At 37.8% G+C, this 20,636-nt stretch overlaps 1 protein-coding gene across 1 annotated transcript; it reads left to right on the forward strand.

Moving 5' to 3' along the window:
• Positions 1-1,005: 1,005 nt before the first annotated feature.
• LOC133053698 (zinc finger protein 322-like) lies at positions 1,006-2,927 on the forward strand. The gene has a single exon (XM_061138221.1). The coding sequence runs from the start codon at positions 1,554-1,556 to the stop codon at positions 2,760-2,762; it is 1,209 nt and encodes a 402-aa protein (XP_060994204.1). The 5' UTR covers positions 1,006-1,553; the 3' UTR covers positions 2,763-2,927.
• The last annotated feature ends 17,709 nt before the right edge of the window (positions 2,928-20,636 follow it).

Consider the following 20,636-nt stretch of genomic DNA (forward strand, 5'->3'; position numbering starts at 1 on the left):
AAATATGAGGAGCAAGAAACGATCTGAAAAATTGGAGGAGCATGAAGCGGTGCTCAAAAATATGAAGAACCTGAAAAGGTGTGAAAAATATGAAGAGCTTCAAAAGGTGTCAAAAATGAGAGGAGCATGAAGCGGTCTGAAAAATAGGAGGAGGAGGAAGTGGTGTTGAAAAACATGAAGAGCCTGCAAAGGTGTGAAATATATGAAGAGCTTCAAAATGTGTCAAATATATGAGGAGCATGAAACGGTCTGAAAAGTAGGAACAGCTTGAAACGGTGTTCAACAACATGAAGAGCCTGAAAAGGTGTGAAAAATGTGAAGAGCTTCAAAAAGTGTGAAATACATCAGGAGCATGAAACGGTCTGAAAATAGGAGGAGCATGATGCAGTGTTCAAAAACATTAGGAGCCTTAAATGGTGTGAAAAATACGAAGAGCTTCAAAAGGTGTCAAAAATATGAGGAGCATGAAATGATCTGAAAATCAAGAGGAGCATGAAGCGTTGTTCAAAAACCTGAAAAGCCTGAAAAGGTGTGAAATATATGAAGAGCTTCAAAACGTGTCAATACTATGAGGAGCATGAAACGGTCTGAAAACAGGAGGAGCATGAAGCGGTGTTGAAAAACATGAAGAGCCTAAAAGGTGTGAACAATATGAAGAGCTTCAAAAGGTGTGAAGAATATGAAGAGCTTCAAAAGGTGTCAAATATATGAGGAGCATGAAACTGTCTGAAAAATAGGAGGAGCATGAAAGGTGTTTAAAAACATGAAGAGCCTGAAAAGATATGGAAAATATGAAGAGCTTCAAAAGGTGTCAAAAATATGAGGAGCATGAAACGGTCTGAAAAATAGAAGGAACATGAAACGGTGTTGAAAAACATGAAGAGCCTGTAAAGGTGTGAAAAATATGAAGAGCTTCAAAAGGTGTGAAAATTATGAGGAGCATGAAACGGTCTGAAAAATCGGAGGATAATGAAGCGGTGTCAAAAACAGGAAGAGCCTGCTTCCCAGCCAGGCTGAAAGGGCTCGGGAAGCTAGCTGGCCTTGTTGGCCCTTAAATCGCATACTGAATGGCCTGGCCCCAGCTACCCTCGCCGAGCCGCGCAAAGAAGGATGCTCCTGGCTCTCGTCGGCCTCCCAGGTTTGCTTTCTTTCTTTTCCCGAAGGTGGGCCCTTAGGTTCACCGTCCGGAGCCTGCGGCCGCCGGGAAAACCAAACCCCGAGTGTCCGGAGAGTAACCGGAAGTGCCCTCCCAGGCGGAGGGGCGGCGCCGGCTGCAGCCGGGGAGAGGGAAGAATTGAGTATTGTTAGTAACTATGGACTGGAGACCTTTTGGAGCCAAAAGGAAGACAGTCTTGAGTCTTTCTTGTTATGGGTTGTAAATACCACATAAAGAATAAGTGCATGTGATGCTGGAAACTTGTAGAGAGGAACTACTCATGACTGAAAGGCCTAAAACAGATGTATCTTTCAAGTTCTTATCGAGAAAATGACTATGAAGAAAATGATGGGTCAGGAAGACCAGTGGAAAACTCCCTAGGAGAGAGCCATAGAAAATGTACACTTCAGAAGAGAGAGAGAATCAGAGAACTCAAAAAAGGAAAATATATCATGTATGCCCTCAGAAGGGTAAAAAGATTTTTATTCATGTGCATGAGATTACTCAAATAGATGATCAGATATACCAGTGCCTTGAACGTGAGCAAAACTTTTGTGAAAACTTAGCTCTTATTATGTGTGAGAGAACCCACACTGGGGAGAAACCTTATAGATGTGATATGTGTGAGAAAACCTTCATCCAAAGCTCAGATCTTATTTCACATCAGAGGATCCACAGTTATGAGAAACCTTATAAATGTAGCAAATGTGAGAAGAGCTTTTCGCACCACTTAGCCCTTTCAGGACACCAGAGAACACATGCAGGTAAAAAATTCTATACATGTGATATCTGTGGCAAGAATTTTGGTCAGAGCTCTGATCTGCTTGTCCACCAGCGAAGCCATACAGGCGAGAAACCGTATCTGTGTAGTGAGTGTGATAAATGCTTCAGCCGAAGTACAAACCTCATAAGGCACCGAAGAACTCACACAGGTGAGAAACCATTTAAGTGTCTGGAGTGTGAAAAAGCTTTTAGTGGGAAATCCGATCTTATTAGCCACCAGAGAACTCATACTGGTGAAAGACCCTACAAATGTAGTAAGTGTGAGAAAAGTTACCGACACCGGTCAGCCTTCATTGTTCATAAAAGAGTACATACTGGGGAGAAGCCCTATAAGTGTGGTGCCTGTGAGAAATGCTTTGGCCAGAAATCAGACCTTATTGTACACCAGAGAGTCCACACAGGTGAGAAGCCGTATAAATGCTTGGAATGTATGAGAAGTTTTACCCGGAGTGCCAACCTCATCAGGCACCAGGCAACTCACACTCACACTTTTAAATGCCTTGAATATGAGAAGAGCTTCAGCTGTAGTTCAGACCTTATTGTACATCAAAGAATTCACATGGAAGAGAAACCGCATCAGTGGTCTGCATGTGAAAGTGGCTTCCTCCTAGGCATGGACTTCGTTGCCCAACAGAAAATGAGAACTCAGACAGAGGAGCTGCATTATAAATACAGTGTCTGTGATAAAAGCTTTCACCAGAGCTCAGCCCTTTTTCAACATCAGACAATCCACATCGGTGAAAAACCATATATCTGTAATGTGGCTGAGAAAGATCTTGAGCTCAGCCCTCCCCATGTATCAGAAGCCTCACAGATGTCTTGACCAGACAAGAAGTTATTATACCATAAACAAACAAACAAAAAAAGGTGTATTTACAATGTAAGAGAACTCATTTAAGATGGAGAACTCAAAGCAAATCTCAGATTTTCCTCAGAGCTCAGACTTTATTGGGGACCAGAAAATCTGCAGTTATAGGAACCTGAGAAATGGTTTGACCAGAGAGCTGTCTTTACAGAACCGTATCAATAACTCCAGTGAGAAACCTTACAAATGCCCTGAGTTTTTTGAAAACCTTCAGTCCAAGCTCATGTCTGATCACCCACAAGAGGATTTATACGGGTGGGAAGCTTACAAGTTTGGTGAATGTGAGAAAGCTCTCTAGCAATGCTCACCTCTCCTCATTCCAAGAGAATTCAGATCAGAGGACGATATTTTTTTAATGCCCTGTGAAACAGTGCTTCAGACAGTATGCACGCCTCATTGGACATCAGAAAGCCCCACTGGAAAGAAACCCCAGCAGTTGTGAAAAAAGCCTCTTAACATAACTGTGACTTTATTACCTATCAGAGAAGCCATACAGGTGAAAATTTGTGTATTTGCCTTGAATGTGGCAAAAGCATTAAGTGAAGAGCCTTCTTGGGTTTGCAACCCCCCCTCCCCCAAAAAAAGAAAATCTGATGAAGGACCTTATGAATGCTCTGAATGAGAAAACTTCTGTCAATGATCAGTTCTTGTACACCAGGGAACTTGTATAAGTGAAAGACCCTATAAGTAACCCTAAGTCTGGGGGAGAAAAAAAAATCCTTGCAGGAAATCTCTACCTTATTGGGCCCCAAAGAAACTACTCTGGAGAGCATTTTGTAGACCTCTATAGAGGTCTAACTGTGAACTGTGTACATTTAACAGGTATGAGAAGAACTGTTCTCATAGTTAGTTGACCCCTGTAGTAGAGATGACTTTTAATGGAGTCGACATGCAAACAGTTTTGTTTAGATACCCAGAAACTTGTTCTGGGAAGAGCTAGGGCAGGTCAGAGTAGGCCTGATGGGTTACTCAGGTAAAGATGCTTTTCTTTTATCTGAACCACTGAATGATTGCTTTACTTTCAGTTTTTAAAATTTGGAACTCTAATAAAAGAAAGGACTATAATTGAAAAAAAAAAAAAAAAACAAAACAGGAAGAGCCTGAAAAGGTGTGAAAAATATGAGGAGCATGAAATGGTCTGAAAAATAGGAGGAGCATGAAACGGTGTTGAAAAACATGAAGAACAGGAAAAGGAGTGAAAAATATGATGGGCTTCAAAAGGTGTGAAAAATATGAGGAACATGAAGCTGTGTACAAAAACATGAAGAGCCTGAAAAGGAGTGAAAAATATGAAGAATTTCAAAAGGTGTGAAAAATATGAGGAGCATGAAACGGTCTGAAAATTAGGAGGAACATGAAGCGGTGTTGAAAAGCCTGTAGAGCCTGAAAAGGTGTGAAAAATATGTAGTGCTTCAAAAGGTGTCAAATTTACAAGTAGCATGAAACGGTGTTTAAAACTTGAAGAGCCTGAAAAGGTGTGAAGAATATGAAGAGCTTAAAAGGGGTGAAAAATATGAGGAGCATGAAACGGTCTGAAAAATAGGAGGAGCATGAAACGGTGTTGAAAACATGAAGAGCATGCAAAGGTGTGAAAAATATGAAGAGTTTCAAAAGGTATCAAAAATATGAAGAGCATGAAACGGTCTGAAAAATAGGAGGAGCATGAAACGGTGTTGAAAACATGAAGAGCCTGCAAAGGTGTGAAAAATATGAAGAGCTTCAAACGGTGTCAAAATTATGAGGAGCATGAAACGGTCTGAAAAATAGGAGGAGCATGAAACGGTGTTGAAAACATGAAGAGCCTGAAAAGGTGTGAAAAATATGAAGAGCTTCAAAAGGTGTCAAAAATATGAGGATCTCGAAACGGTGAAATTTTGGAGGAGCATGACGTGGTTTTGGAAAACATGAAGAGCCTGCAAAGGTGTGAAAAATATGAAGAGCTTCAAAAGGTGTGAAAAATATGAGGAGCATGATACAGTCTGAAATATAGGAGGAGCCTGAAACGGTGTTCAAAAACATGAAGACCCTGAAAAGGTGAGAAAAATATGAAGAGCTTCAAAAGGTGTGAAAATTATGAACAGCTTCAAAAGGTGTCAAAAATAAAAGGAGCATGAAACGGTGAAAAATAGGAGGAGAATTAAACGGTGTTGAAAAACATGAAGAGCCTGAAATGGTGTGAAATATATGAAGAGATTCAAAAGGTGTCAAAAATATGAGGAGCATGAATCAATCTGAAAAATAGGAGGAACAAGAAGCAGTGTTCAAAAACATGATGAGCCTGAAAAGGTGTGAAAAATATGAAGAGTTTCAAAAGATGTCAAAATTATGAGGAGCATGAAAGGGTGTGAAAATAGGAGGAGCTTGAAGCGGTGTTGAAAAACATGAAGAGCCTGCAAAGGTGTGAAAAATACGAAGAGCTTCAAAAGGTGTCAAAAATATGAGGAGCTTGAAACGGTTTGAAAAATATGAGGAGCATGAAACGGTGTTCAAAAACATGAAGAGACTGAAAAGGTGTGAAAAATATGAAAAGCTTGAAAAGGTGTGAAAAATATGGGAGCAGGAAACGGTCTGAAAAAGAGGAGGAGGATTAAGCGGTGTTCAAAAACATGAAGAGCCTGAAAAGGTGTGAAAAATATGAAGAGCTTCAAAAGGTGTGAAAAATATGAGGAGCATGAAACGGTCTGAAAAATAGGAGGAGCATGAAGCGGTGTTGAAAAACATGAAGAGACTGAAAAGGTTTGAAAAATATGAAGAGCTTCAAAATGTGTGAAAAATATGAAGAGCTTCAAAAGGTGTTAAAAATATGAGGCGCATGAAACGGTCTGAAAAATAGGAGGAGCATGAAGCGGTGTTGAAAAACATGAAGAGCATGAAAACGTTTGAAAAATATGAAGAGCTTCAAAAGGTGTCAAATATATGAGGAGCATGGAACGGTCTGAAAAATAGGAGGAGCATGAAGCGGTGTTCAAAAACATGAAGACCCTGAAAAGGTGTGAAAATTATGAAGAGATTCAAAAGGTATCAAAAATATGAAGAACATGAAACGGTCTGAAAAATAGGAGGAGCATGAAGCTGTGTTGAAAAACATGAAGAGCCTGAAAAGGTGTGAAAAATATGAAGAGCTTCAAAAGGTGTCAAAAATATGAGGAGCATGAAACGGTCTGAAATACAGGAGGTGCATGAAGCGGATTTGAAAAACATGAAGAGTCTGAAAAGGTGTGAAAAATATGAAGAGCTTCAAAAGGTGTCAAAAATATGAGGAGCTCGAAACGGTGAAATTTTGGAGGAGCATGAAGTGGTTTTGGAAAATATGAAGAGCCTGCAAAGGTGTGAAAAATATTAAGAGCTTCAAAAGGTGTCAGAAATATGAGGAGCATGAAACGCTATGAAAAATAGGACAAGCATGAAATGGTGTTGAAAACATGAAGAGCCTGAAAAGGTGTGAAAAATATGAAGAGTTTCAAAAGGTATCAAAAATATGAAGAGCATGAAATGATCTGAAAATAGGAGGAGCATGAAGCGGTGTTCAAAAACATGAAGAGCTTGAAGAGGTGTGAAAAATATGAAGAGCTGCAAAACGTGTCAAAAATATGAGGAGTGTGAAACGATCTGAAAAATAGGAGGAGCATGAAACGGTGTTCAAAAACATGAAGAAACTGAAAAGTTGTGAAAAATATGAAGAGCTTCAAAACATGTCAAAAATATGAGGAGCATGAAACGGTCTCAAAAATAGGAGGAACATGAAGCAGTGTTCAAACACATGAAGAGCCTGAAATTGTGTGAAAAATATGAAAACCTTCAAAAGGTGTAAAAATTATGAGGAGCAGGAAACGGTCTGAAAAATAGGAGTAACATGATGCGGTGTTCAAAAATATGAAGAGCCTGAAAAGGTGTGAAAAATATGAAGAGCTTCAAAAGGTGTCAAAAATATGAAGAGCTTCAAAAGGTGTCAAAAATATGAGGAGCATGAAGCGTTCTGAAATATAGGAGGAGCAAGAAGCGTTCTGAAAAATAGGAGGAGCATGAAGCGGTCTGAAAAATAGGAGGAGTATGAAGCGGTGTTCAAAAACATGAAGAGCCTGAAAAGGTGTGAAATATATGAAGAGCTTCAAAAGGTGTGCAATACAAGGGGAGCATGAAACAACCTTAAAAACAGGACGAGCATGAAGCTGTGTTCAAAAACATGAGAGCCTGAAAAGGTGTGAAAAATATGAAGAGATTCAAAAGGTGTCAAAAATATGAGGAGCAAGAAACGATCTGAAAAATTGGAGGAGCATGAAGCGGTGCTCAAAAATATGAAGAACCTGAAAAGGTGTGAAAAATATGAAGAGCTTCAAAAGGTGTCAAAAATGAGAGGAGCATGAAGCGGTCTGAAAAATAGGAGGAGGAGGAAGTGGTGTTGAAAAACATGAAGAGCCTGCAAAGGTGTGAAATATATGAAGAGCTTCAAAATGTGTCAAATATATGAGGAGCATGAAACGGTCTGAAAAGTAGGAACAGCTTGAAACGGTGTTCAAAAACATGAAGAGCCTGAAAAGGTGTGAAAAATGTGAAGAGCTTCAAAAAGTTTGAAATACATCAGGAGCATGAAACGGTCTGAAAATAGGAGGAGCATGATGCAGTGTTCAAAAACATTAGGAGCCTTAAATGGTGTGAAAAATACGAAGAGCTTCAAAAGGTGTCAAAAATATGAGGAGCATGAAATGATCTGAAAATCAAGAGGAGCATGAAGCGTTGTTCAAAAACCTGAAAAGCCTGAAAAGTTGTGAAATATATGAAGAGCTTCAAAACGTGTCAATACTATGAGGAGCATGAAACGGTCTGAAAACAGGAGGAGCATGAAGCGGTGTTGAAAAACATGAAGAGCCTAAAAGGTGTGAACAATATGAAGAGCTTCAAAAGGTGTGAAGAATATGAAGAGCTTCAAAAGGTGTTAAATATATGAGGAGCATGAAACTGTCTGAAAAATAGGAGGAGCATGAAAGGTGTTTAAAAACATAAAGAGCCTGAAAAGATATGGAAAATATGAAGAGCTTCAAAAGGTGTCAAAAATATGAGGAGCATGAAACGGTCTGAAAAATAGAAGGAGCATGAAACGGTGTTGAAAAACATGAAGAGCCTGTAAAGGTGTGAAAAAGATGAAGAGCTTCAAAAGGTGTGAAAATTATGAGGAGCATGAAACGGTCTGAAAAATTGGAGGATAATGAAGCGGTGTCAAAAACAGGAAGAGCCTGAAAAGGTGTGAAAAATATGAGGAGCATGAAATGGTCTGAAAAATAGGAGGAGCATGAAACGGTGTTGAAAAACATGAAGAACAGGAAAAGGAGTGAAAAATATGATGGGCTTCAAAAGGTGTGAAAAATATGAGGAACATGAAGCTGTGTACAAAAACATGAAGAGCCTGAAAAGGAGTGAAAAATATGAAGAATTTCAAAAGCTGTGAAAAATATGAGGAGCATGAAACGGTCTGAAAAATAGGAGGAACATGAAGCGGTGTTGAAAAGCCTGTAGAGCCTGAAAAGGTGTGAAAAATATGTAGTGCTTCAAAAGGTGTCAAATTTACAAGTAGCATGAAACGGTGTTTAAAACTTGAAGAGCTTGAAAAGGTGTGAAGAATATGAAGAGCTTAAAAGGGGTGAAAAATATGAGGAGCATGAAACGGTCTGAAAAATAGGAGGAGCATGAAACGGTGTTGAAAACATGAAGAGCCTGCAAAGGTGTGAAAAATATGAAGAGCTTCAAACGGTGTCAAAATTATGAGGAGCATGAAACGGTCTGAAAAATAGGAGGAGCATGAAACGGTGTTGAAAACATGAAGAGCCTGAAAAGGTGTGAAAAATATGAAGAGCTTCAAAAGGTGTCAAAAATATGAGGATCTCGAAACGGTGAAATTTTGGAGGAGCATGACGTGGTTTTGGAAAACATGAAGAGCCTGCAAAGGTGTGAAAAATATGAAGAGCTTCAAAAGGTGTGAAAAATATGAGGAGCATGATACAGTCTGAAATATAGGAGGAGCCTGAAACGGTGTTCAAAAACATGAAGACCCTGAAAAGGTGAGAAAAATATGAAGAGCTTCAAAAGGTGTGAAAATTATGAAGAGCTTCAAAAGGTGTCAAAAATAAAAGGAGCATGAAACGGTGAAAAATAGGAGGAGAATTAAACGGTGTTGAAAAACATGAAGAGCCTGAAATGGTGTGAAATATATGAAGAGATTCAAAAGGTGTCAAAAATATGAGGAGCATGAATCAATCTGAAAAATAGGAGGAGCAAGAAGCAGTGTTCAAAAACATGATGAGCCTGAAAAGGTGTGAAAAATATGAAGAGTTTCAAAAGATGTCAAAATTATGAGGAGCATGAAAGGGTGTGAAAATAGGAGGAGCTTGAAGCGGTGTTGAAAAACATGAAGAGCCTGCAAAGGTGTGAAAAATACGAAGAGCTTCAAAAGGTGTCAAAAATATGAGGAGCTTGAAACGGTCTGAAAAATATGAGGAGCATGAAACGGTGTTCAAAAACATGAAGAGACTGAAAAGGTGTGAAAAATATGAAAAGCTTGAAAAGGTGTGAAAAATATGGGAGCAGGAAACGGTCTGAAAAAGAGGAGGAGGATTAAGCGGTGTTCAAAAACATGAAGAGCCTGAAAAGGTGTGAAAAATATGAAGAGCTTCAAAAGGTGTGAAAAATATGAGGAGCATGAAACGGTCTGAAAAATAGGAGGAGCATGAAGCGGTGTTGAAAAACATGAAGAGACTGAAAAGGTTTGAAAAATATGAAGAGCTTCAAAATGTGTGAAAAATATGAAGAGCTTCAAAAGGTGTTAAAAATATGAGGCGCATGAAACGGTCTGAAAAATAGGAGGAGCATGAAGCGGTGTTGAAAAACATGAAGAGCATGAAAACGTTTGAAAAATATGAAGAGCTTCAAAAGGTGTCAAATATATGAGGAGCATGGAACGGTCTGAAAAATAGGAGGAGCATGAAGCGGTGTTCAAAAACATGAAGACCCTGAAAAGGTGTGAAAATTATGAAGAGATTCAAAAGGTATCAAAAATATGAAGAACATGAAACGGTCTGAAAAATAGGAGGAGCATGAAGCTGTGTTGAAAAACATGAAGAGCCTGAAAAGGTGTGAAAAATATGAAGAGCTTCAAAAGGTGTCAAAAATATGAGGAGCATGAAACGGTCTGAAATACAGGAGGTGCATGAAGCGGATTTGAAAAACATGAAGAGTCTGAAAAGGTGTGAAAAATATAAAGAGCTTCAAAAGGTGTCAAAAATATGAGGAGCTCGAAACGGTGAAATTTTGGAGGAGCATGAAGTGGTTTTGGAAAACATGAAGAGCCTGCAAAGGTGTGAAAAATATTAAGAGCTTCAAAAGGTGTCAGAAATATGAGGAGCATGAAACGCTATGAAAAATAGGACAAGCATGAAATGGTGTTGTAAACATGAAGAGCCTGAAAAGGTGTGAAAAATATGAAGAGTTTCAAAAGGTATCAAAAATATGAAGAGCATGAAATGATCTGAAAAATAGGAGGAGCATGAAGCGGTGTTCAAAAACATGAAGAGCTTGAAGAGGTGTGAAAAATATGAAGAGCTGCAAAACGTGTCAAAAATATGAGGAGTGTGAAACGATCTGAAAAATAGGAGGAGCATGAAGCGGTTTTGAAAAAGATGAAAAGCGTAAAAAGGTGTCAAAAATGTGAAGAGTTTCAAAAGGTGTCAAAAATATGAGGAACATGAAACGGTCTGAAAAATAGGAGGAGCATGAAGCGGTGTTGAAAATCATGAAGAGCCTGAAAAGGTGTGAAATATATGAAAAGCTTCAAAAGTAGTGAAAAATATGAAGAGCTTCAAAAGGTGTCAAAATGAGATGAGCATGAAACGGTCTGAAAAATAGGAGGAGCATGAAGTGGTGTTGAAAAAAATGAAAATCATGAAAAGGTGGGAAATATATGAAGAGCTTCAAAAGCTGTCCAAAATATGAGGAGAATGAAACGGTTTCCAAAATAGGAGGAGCATGAAATGGTGTTCAAAAACATGAAGAGCCTGAAAAGGTGTGAAAAATATGAAGAGCTTCAAAAGGTGTGAAATACATGAGAAGGATTAAACGGTCTGAAAAATAGGAGGAGCATGAAATGGTGATCAAAAACATGAAGAGCCTGAAAAGTTGTGAAATATATGAGGAGCATGAAGCGGTCTGAAAAATAGGAGGAGCATGAAGTGGTGTTGAAAAACATGAAGAGCCTGAAAAGGTGTGAAAAATAAGAAGAGCTTAAAAATGTGTCAAATATATGAGGAGCATTAAACGGTCTGAAAAATAGGAGGAGCATGAAACGGTGTTCAAAAACATGAAGAGCCTCAAAAAGTGTGAAAAATATGAAGAGATTCAAAACGTGCCAAAAATATGAGGAGCATGAAACGGTCTGAAAAATAGAATCAGCATGAAGCGCTGTTGAAAAACCTTAAGAGCCAGAAAACGTGTGAAAAATATGAAGAGCTTCAAAAGGTGTGAAAAATATGAAGAGCTTCAAAAGGTGTCAAAAATTAGATGAGCATGAAACGGTGTGAAAAATAGGAGGAGCATGAAATGGTGATGAAAAAAATTAAGAGCCTGAAAAGGTGTGAAAAATATGAAAAGCTTCAAAAGGTGTCCAAAATATGAGGAGAATGAAACGGTTTCCAAAATAGGAGGAGCATGAAATGGTGTTCAAAAACATGAAGAGCATGAAAAGGTGTGAAAAATATGAAGAGCGTCAAAAGGTGTCAAAAATGAGGAGAATGAAACGGTTTCCAAAATAGGAGGAGCATGAAATGGTGTTCAAAAACATGAAGAGCATGAAAAGGTGTGAAAAATATGAAGAGCGTCAAAAGGTGTCAAAAATATGAGGAGAATGAAACGGTTTCCAAAATAGGAGGAGCATGAAATGGTGATGAAAAAAATGAAAAGCATGAAAAGGTGTGAAATATATGAAGAGCTTCAAAAGCTGTCCAAAATATGAGGAGAATGAAACGGTTTCCAAAATAGGAGGAGCATGAAATGGTGTTCAAAAACATGAAGAGCATGAAAAGGTGTGAAAAATATGAAGAGCTTCAAAAGGTGTCAAAAATGAGGAGCATGAAACGGTCTGAAAAATAGGAGGAGCATGAAGCGGTGTTGAGGAACTTGAAGAGCCTGAAAACGTGTGAAAAATATGAAGAACTTCAAAAGGTGTGAAAAATATGAAGAGCTTCAAAATGTGTCAAAAATATGAAAAGCATGAAACGGTCTGAAAAATAGGAGGATCATGAAGCGGTGTTCAAAAACATGAAGAGCCTGAAAAGATTTGAAAGATATGAAGAGCTTCAAAAGGTGTCAAAAATATGAGGAGCATGAAACGGTCTGAAAAATAGGAGGAGCATGAAACGGTGATCAAAAACATGAAGAGCCTGAAAAGGTGTGAAAAATATGAAGAGCTTCAAAAGGTGTGAAATACATGAGGAGCATGAAACGGTCTGAAAAATATGAGATGCATGAAGTTCTGTGGAAAAACATGAAGAGACTGAAAAGGTGTGAAAAATATGAAGAGCTTCAAAAGGTGTGAAATACATGAGGAGCACGAAACAGTCTGAAAAATAGGAGGAGCATGAAGCGGTGTTGAAAAATATGAAGAGCATGAAAAGGTGTGAAAAATATGAAGAGCTTCAAAATGTGTGAAAATATGAAGAGCTTCAAAAGGTGTTAAAAATATGAGGCGCATGAAACGGTCTGAAAAATAGGAGGAGCATGAAGCGGTGTTGAAAAACATGAAGAGCATGAAAACGTTTGAAAAATATGAAGAGCTTCAAAAGGTGTCAAATATATGAGGAGCATGGAACGGTCTGAAAAATAGGAGGAGCATGAAGCGGTGTTCAAAAACATGAAGACCCTGAAAAGGTGTGAAAATTATGAAGAGATTCAAAAGGTATCAAAAATATGAAGAACATGAAACGGTCTGAAAAATAGGAGGAGCATGAAGCTGTGTTGAAAAACATGAAGAGCCTGAAAAGGTGTGAAAAATATGAAGAGCTTCAAAAGGTGTCAAAAATATGAGGAGCATGAAACGGTCTGAAATACAGGAGGTGCATGAAGCGGATTTGAAAAACATGAAGAGTCTGAAAAGGTGTGAAAAATATGAAGAGCTTCAAAAGGTGTCAAAAATATCAGGAGCTCGAAACGGTGAAATTTTGGAGGAGCATGAAGTGATTTTGGAAAACATGAAGAGCCTGCAAAGGTGTGAAAAATATTAAGAGCTTCAAAAGGTGTCAGAAATATGAGGAGCATGAAACGCTATGAAAAATAGGACAAGCATGAAATGGTGTTGAAAACATGAAGAGCCTGAAAAGGTGTGAAAAATATGAAGAGTTTCAAAAGGTATCAAAAATATGAAGAGCATGAAATGATCTGAAAAATAGGAGGAGCATGAAGCGGTGTTCAAAACATGAAGAGCTTGAAGAGGTGTGAAAAATATGAAGAGCTGCAAAACGTGTCAAAAATATGAGGAGTGTGAAACGATCTGAAAAATAGGAGGAGCATGAAGCGGTTTTGAAAAAGATGAAAAGCGTAAAAAGGTGTCAAAAATGTGAAGAGGTTCAAAAGGTGTCAAAAATATGAGGAACATGAAACGGTCTGAAAAATAGGAGGAGCATGAAGCTGTGTTGAAAATCATGAAGAGCCTGAAAAGTTGTCAAATATATGAGGAGCATGAAGCGGTCTGAAAAATATGAGGAGCATGAAACGGTCTGAAAAATAGAATCAGCATGAAGCGGTGTTGAAAAACCTTAAGAGCCAGAAAACGTGTGAAAAATATGAAGAGCTTCAAAAGGTGTGAAAAATATGAAGAGCTTCAAAAGTTGTCAAAAATTAGATGAGCAAGAAACGGTGTGAAAAATAGGAGGAGCAAGAAATGGTGTTGACAAAAATGAAGAGCCTGAAAAGGTGTGAAACATATGAAAAGCTTCAAAAGGTGTCAAATATATGAGGAGCATGAAACGGTCTGAAAAATAGGAGGAGCATGAAGCGGTGTTCAAAAACATGAAGAGCCTCAAAAATATGAAAAATATGAAGAGCTTCAAAAGTTGTGAAAAATATGAAGAGCTTCAAAAGGTGTCAAAAATGAGATGAGCATGAAACGGTCTGAAAAATATGAGGAGCATGAAGCGGTGTTGAAAATCATGAAGAGCCTGAAAACGTGTGAAAATATGAAGAGCGTCAAAAATATGAAAAATATGAAGAGCTTCAAAAGTAGTGAAAAATATGAAGAGCTTCAAAAGGTGTCAAAATGAGATGAGCGTGAAACGGTCTGAAAAATAGGAGGAACATGAAGTGATGTTGAAAAAAATGAGAAGCATGAAAAAATGTGAAATGTATGAAGAGCTTCAAAAGCTGTCCAAAATATGAGGAGAATGAAACGGTTTCCAAAATAGGAGGAGCATGAAATGGTGTTCAAAAACATGAAGAGCCTGAAAAGGTGTGAAAAATATGAACAGCGTTAAAAGGTGTGAAATACATGAGGAGGATTAAATGGTCTGTAAAATAGGAGGAGCATGAAGCGGTGTTGAGGAACTTGAAGAGCCTGAAAACGTGTGAAAAATATGAAGAACTTCAAAAGGTGTGAAAAATATGAAGAGCTTCAAAATGTGTCAAAAATATGAAAAGCATGAAACGGTCTGAAAAATAGGAGGATCATGAAGCGGTGTTCAAAAACATGAAGAGCCTGAAAAGATTTGAAAGATATGAAGAGCTTCAAAAGGTGTCAAAAATATGAGGAGCATGAAACGGTCTGAAAAATAGGAGGAGCATGAAACGGTGATCAAAAACATGAAGAGCCTGAAAAGGTGTGAAAAATATGAAGAGCGTCAAAAGGTGTGAAATACATGAGGAGCTTGAAACTCTCTGAAAAATAGAAGGAGAATGAAGTGGTGTTCAAAACATGAAGAGCGTGAAAAGTTGTGAAAAATATGAAGAGCTTCAAAAGGTGTGAAATACATGAGGAGGATTAAACGATCTGAAAAATAGGAGGAGCATGAAGCGGTGTTGAGAATCTTGAAGAGCCTGAAACCGTGTGAAAAATATGAAGAACTTCAAAAGGTGTGAAAAATATGAAGAGCTTCAAAAGGTGTGAAATACATGAGGAGCATGAAACGGTCTGAAAAATATGAGATGCATGAAGTTCTGTGGAAAAACATAAAGAGACTGAAAAGGTGTGAAAAATATGAAGAGCTTCAAAAGGTGTGAAATACATGAGGAGCAAGAAACGGTCTGAAAAATAGGAGGAGCATGAAGCGGTGTTGAAAAACATGAAGAGCCTGAAAAGGTGTGAAAAATATGAAGAGCTTCAAAAGGTGTTAAAAATATTAGGAGTATGAAACGGTCTGAAAAATAGGAGGAGCATGAAACGGTTTTGAAAAACATGAAGAGCCTGAAAAGGTGTGAAAAATATGAAGAGCTCCAAAGGTGTCAAACATATGAGGAGCATGAAACGGTCTGAAAAATATGAGAGCATGAAGCGGTGTTTAAAAACATGAAGAGCCTGAAAAGGTGTGAAAAATATGAAGGGCTTCAAAAGGTGTCAAATGAGATGAGCATGAAACGCTCTGAAAAATAAGAGGAGCATGAAGTGGTGTTGAAAAAAATGAAAAGCCTGAAAAAGTGTGAAACATATGAAGAGCTTCAAAAGGTGTCGAAAATATGAGGAGAATGAAACGATCTGCAAAATAGGAGGAGCTTGAAATGGTGTTCAAAATCATGAATAGCCTGAAAAGGTGTAAAAAGTATGAATAGTTTCAAAACGTGTGAAATACATGAGGAGGATTAAACGGTCTGAAAATCGGAGGAGCATGAAGTGGTGTTGAAAAACATGAAGAGCCTGAAAAGTTGTCAAATATATGAGGAGCATGAAGCGGTCTGAAAAATATGAGGAGCATGAAACGGTCTGAAAAATAGAATCAGCATGAAGCGGTGTTGAAAAACCTTAAGAGCCAGAAAACGTGTGAAAAATATGAAGAGCTTCAAAAGGTGTGAAAAATATGAAGAGCTTCAAAAGTTGTCAAAAATTAGATGAGCATGAAACGGTGTGAAAAATAGGAGGAGCAAGAAATGGTGTTGACAAAAATGAAGAGCCTGAAAAGGTGTGAAAAATATGAAAAGCTTCAAAAGGTGTCAAATATATGAGGAGCATGAAATGGTCTGAAAAATAGGAGGAGCATGAAGCGGTGTTCAAAAACATAAAGAGCCTCAAAAGGTGTCAAAAATCTGAGGAGCATGAAACGGTCTGAAAAATAGGAGGAGCATGAAGCGGTGTTCAAAAACATGAAGAGCCTGAAAAGGTGTGAAAAATATGATGAGCTTCAAAAGGTGTCAAAAATATGAGCAGCATGAAACGGTCTGAAAAATAGGAGGAGCATGAAGCCGTTTTAAAAAACATAAAGAGCCTGAAAAGGTGTGAAAAATATGAAAAGCTTCAAAAGGTGTCAAATATATCAGGAGCATGAAACGGTCTGAAGAATAGGAGAAACATGAAGCGGTGTTGAAAAACATGAAGAGTCTGAAAACGTGTGAATATATGAAGAGCCTCAAAAATATGAAAAATATGAAGAGCTTCAAAAGTTGTGAAAAATATGAAGAGCTTCAAAAGGTGTCAAAAATGAGATGAGCATGAAACGGTCTGAAAAATATGAGGAGCATGAAGCGGTGTTGAAAATCATGAAGAGCCTGAAAACGTGTGAAAATATGAAGAGCGTCAAAAATATGAAAAATATGAAGAGCTTCAAAAGGTGTCAAAATGAGATGAGCGTGAAACGGTGTGAAAAATAGGAGGAGCATGAAGTGATGTTGAAAAAAATGAGAAGCATGAAAAAATGTGAAATGTATGAAGAGCTTCAAATGCTGTCCAAAATATGAGGAGAATGAAACGGTTTCCAAAATAGGAGGAGCATGAAATGGTGTTCAAAAACATGAAGAGCCTGAAAAGGTGTGAAAAATATGAAGAGCGTCAAAAGGTGTGAAATACATGAGGAGGATTAAATGGTCTGAAAAATAGGAGGAGCATGAAGCGGTGTTGAGGAACTTGAAGAGCCTGAAAACGTGTGAAAAATATGAAGAACTTCAAAAGGTGTGAAAAATATGAAGAGCTTCAAAATGTGTCAAAAATATGAAAAGCATGAAACGGTCTGAAAAATAGGAGGATCATGAAGCGGTGTTCAAAAACATGAAGAGCCTGAAAAGATTTGAAAGATATGAAGAGCTTCAAAAGGTGTGAAATACATGAGGAGCATGAAACGGTCTGAAAAATATGAGATGCATGAAGTTCTGTGGAAAAACATGAAGAGACTGAAAAGGTGTGAAAAATATGAAGAGCTTCAAAAGGTGTGAAATACATGAGGAGCTTGAAACTCTCTGAAAAATAGAAGGAGAATGAAGTGGTGTTCAAAAACATGAAGAGCGTGAAAAGTTGTGAAAAATATGAAGAGCTTCAAAAGGTGTGAAATACATGAGGAGGATTAAACGGTCTGAAAAATAGGAGGAGCATGAAGCGGTGTTGAGAATCTTGAAGAGCCTGAAACCGTGTGAAAAATATGAAGAACTTCAAAAGGTGTGAAAAATATGAAGAGCTTCAAAAGGTGTCAAAAATATGAAAAGCATGAAACGGTCTGAAAAATAGGAGGATCATGAAACGGTGATCAAAAACATGAAGAGCCTGAAAAGGTGTGAAAAATATGAAGAGATTCAAAAGGTGTGAAAAATATGAGGAGCATGAAACGGTCTGAAATATAGGAGGAGCATGAAACGGTGTTGAAAAACATGAAGAGCCTGAAAAAGTGTGAAAAATATGAAGAGATTCAAAACGTGTCAAAATATGAGGAGCATGAAACGGTCTGAAAAATAGAATCAGCATGAAGCGGTGTTGAAAAACCTTACGAGCCTGAAAACGTTTGAAAAATATGAAGAGCTTCAAAAGGTGTGAAAAATATGAAGAGCTTCAAAAGGTGTCAAAAATATGAGGAGCATGAAACAGTCTGAAAAATAGGAGGAGCTTGAAGCGGTGTTGAAAAACATGAAGAGCCTGAAAACGTGTGAAAAATATGAAGAGCTTCAAAAGGTGTGAAAAATAGGAAGAGCTTCAAAAGGTGTCAAAATGAGATGAGCATGAAACGGTCTGAAAAATATGAGGAGCATGAAGTGGTGTTGAAAAAAATGAAGAGCCTGAAAAGGTGTGAAATATATGAAGCGCTTCAAAAGGTGTCCAAAATATGAGGAGAATGAAACGGTCTCCAAAAAGAAGGAGCATGATATGGTGTTCAAAAACATGAAGAGCCTGAAAAGGTGTGAAAAATATGAAGAGCTTCAAAAGGTGTGAAATACATGAGGAGGATTAAACGGTTTGAAAAATAGGAGGAGCATGAAGCAGTGTTGAAAAACATGAAGAGCCTGAAAAGCTGTGAAAAATATGAAGAGCTTCAAAAGGTGTCAAAAATTAGAGGAGTATGAAACGGTCTGAAAAATAGGAGGAGCTTGAAGCGGTGTTTAAAAACATGAAGAGCCTGTAAAGGTGTGAAAAATATGAAGAGCTTCAAAACTTGTCAAAAATATGAGGAGCATGATACAGTCTGAAAATTAGGATGAGAATGAAACTGTTTTGAAAAAGATGAAGAGCATGAAAAGGTGTGAAAAATATGAAGATCGTCAAAAGGTGTCAAAGATATGAGAAACATGAAACGGAATGAAAATAGGAGCAGCATGAAGCGTTGTTGAAAAACATGAAATCATGAAAAGCTGTGAAATATATGAAGAGATTCAAAAGGTGTCAAAAATATGAGGAGCATTTAACGGTCTGAAAAATAGGAGGAGCATGAAGTGGTTTTTTAAAAGATGAAGGGCATGAAAAGTTGTGAAAAATATGAAGTGCTTCAAAATGTGTAAAGAATTTGAGGAGCATGAAACGGTCTGAAAAATAGGAGGAGCATGAAATGCTGTAGAAAAACATGAAGAGCCTGAAAAAGTGTGAAAAATAAGAGGAGCATGAAACGTTCTGAAAAATAGGAAGAGAATGAAACGGTGTTCAAAAACATGAAGACCCTGAAAAGGTGTGAAAAATATGAAGACCTCAAAAGGTGAAAAAATATGAGGAGCATGAAACAGTCTGAAAAATAGGAGGAGCATGAAGCGGTGTTGAAAAACATGAAGAGAATGAAACCGTGTGAAAAATATGAAGACATTCAAAAGGTGTGAAAAATCTGAAGAGCTTCAAAAAGTGTCAAAAATGAGAGGACCATGAAACGGTTTGACAAATAGGAGGAACATGAAGTGGTGTTGAAAAACATGAAGAGCCTGAAAAGCTGTGAAAAATATGAAGAGCTTCAAAAGGTGTCAAAATTATGAGGAGCATGAAACGGTCTGAAAAATAGGAGGAGCATGAAACGGTCTGAAAAATAGGAGGAGCAAGAAGCGGTGTTGAAAAACATGAAGTGCCTGAAAAGGTATCAAAAATATGAAGAGATTCAAAGGGTGTGAAAAATATGAGGAGCTTGAAACGGTCTGAAAAATAGGAGGAGCATGAAACGGTGTTGAAAAACATGAAGTGCCTGAAAAGGTGTCAAAAATATGAAGAGCTTCAAAAGGTGTGAAAAATATGAGGAGCTTGAAACGGTCTGAAAAATAGGAGGAGCATGAAACGGTGTTCAAAAACATGAAGAAACTGAAAAGTTGTGAAAAATATGAAGAGCTTCAAAACATGTCAAAAATATGAGGAGCATGAAACGGTCTCACAAATAGGAGGAACATGAAGCAGTGTTCAAACACATGAAGAGCCTGAAATTGTGTGAAAAATATGAAAACCTTCAAAAGGTGTCAAAATTATGAGGAGCAGGAAACGGTCTGAAAAATAGGAGTAACATGATGAGGTGTTCAAAAATATGAAGAGCCTGAAAAGGTGTGAAAAATATGAAGAGCTTCAAAAGGTGTCAAAAATATGAAGAGCTTCAAAAGGTGTCAAAAATATGAGGAGCATGAAACGGTCTGAAAAATAGGAGGAACATGAAGCGGTGTTGAAAAGCCTGTAGAGCCTGAAAAGGTGTGAAAAATATGTAGTGCTTCAAAAGGTGTCAAATTTACAAGTAGCATGAAACGGTGTTTAAAACTTGAAGAGCTTGAAAAGGTGTGAAGAATATGAAGAGCTTAAAAGGGGTGAAAAATATGAGGAGCATGAAACGGTCTGAAAAATAGGAGGAGCATGAAACGGTGTTGAAAACATGAAGAGCCTGCAAAGGTGTGAAAAATATGAAGAGCTTCAAACGGTGTCAAAATTATGAGGAGCATGAAACGGTCTGAAAAATAGGAGGAGCATGAAACGGTGTTGAAAACATGAAGAGCCTGAAAAGGTGTGAAAAATATGAAGAGCTTCAAAAGGTGTCAAAAATATGAGGATCTCGAAACGGTGAAATTTTGGAGGAGCATGACGTGGTTTTGGAAAACATGAAGAGCCTGCAAAGGTGTGAAAAATATGAAGAGCTTCAAAAGGTGTGAAAAATATGAGGAGCATGATACAGTCTGAAATATAGGAGGAGCCTGAAACGGTGTTCAAAAACATGAAGACCCTGAAAAGGTGAGAAAAATATGAAGAGCTTCAAAAGGTGTGAAAATTATGAAGAGCTTCAAAAGGTGTCAAAAATAAAAGGAGCATGAAACGGTGAAAAATAGGAGGAGAATTAAACGGTGTTGAAAAACATGAAGAGCCTGAAATGGTGTGAAATATATGAAGAGATTCAAAAGGTGTCAAAAATATGAGGAGCATGAATCAATCTGAAAAATAGGAGGAGCAAG

This window comes from Dama dama, unplaced genomic scaffold, assembly GCF_033118175.1.
Source record: "Dama dama isolate Ldn47 unplaced genomic scaffold, ASM3311817v1 ptg000126l, whole genome shotgun sequence".
NCBI lineage: Eukaryota > Metazoa > Chordata > Mammalia > Artiodactyla > Cervidae > Dama > Dama dama.

What these genes read in the sequence shown, in the direction of transcription:
- LOC133053698 (XM_061138221.1), top strand. Translation starts at nt 1,554, where the DNA reads ATGTACACTTCAGAAGAGAGAGAGAATCAGAGAACTCAAAAAAGGAAA.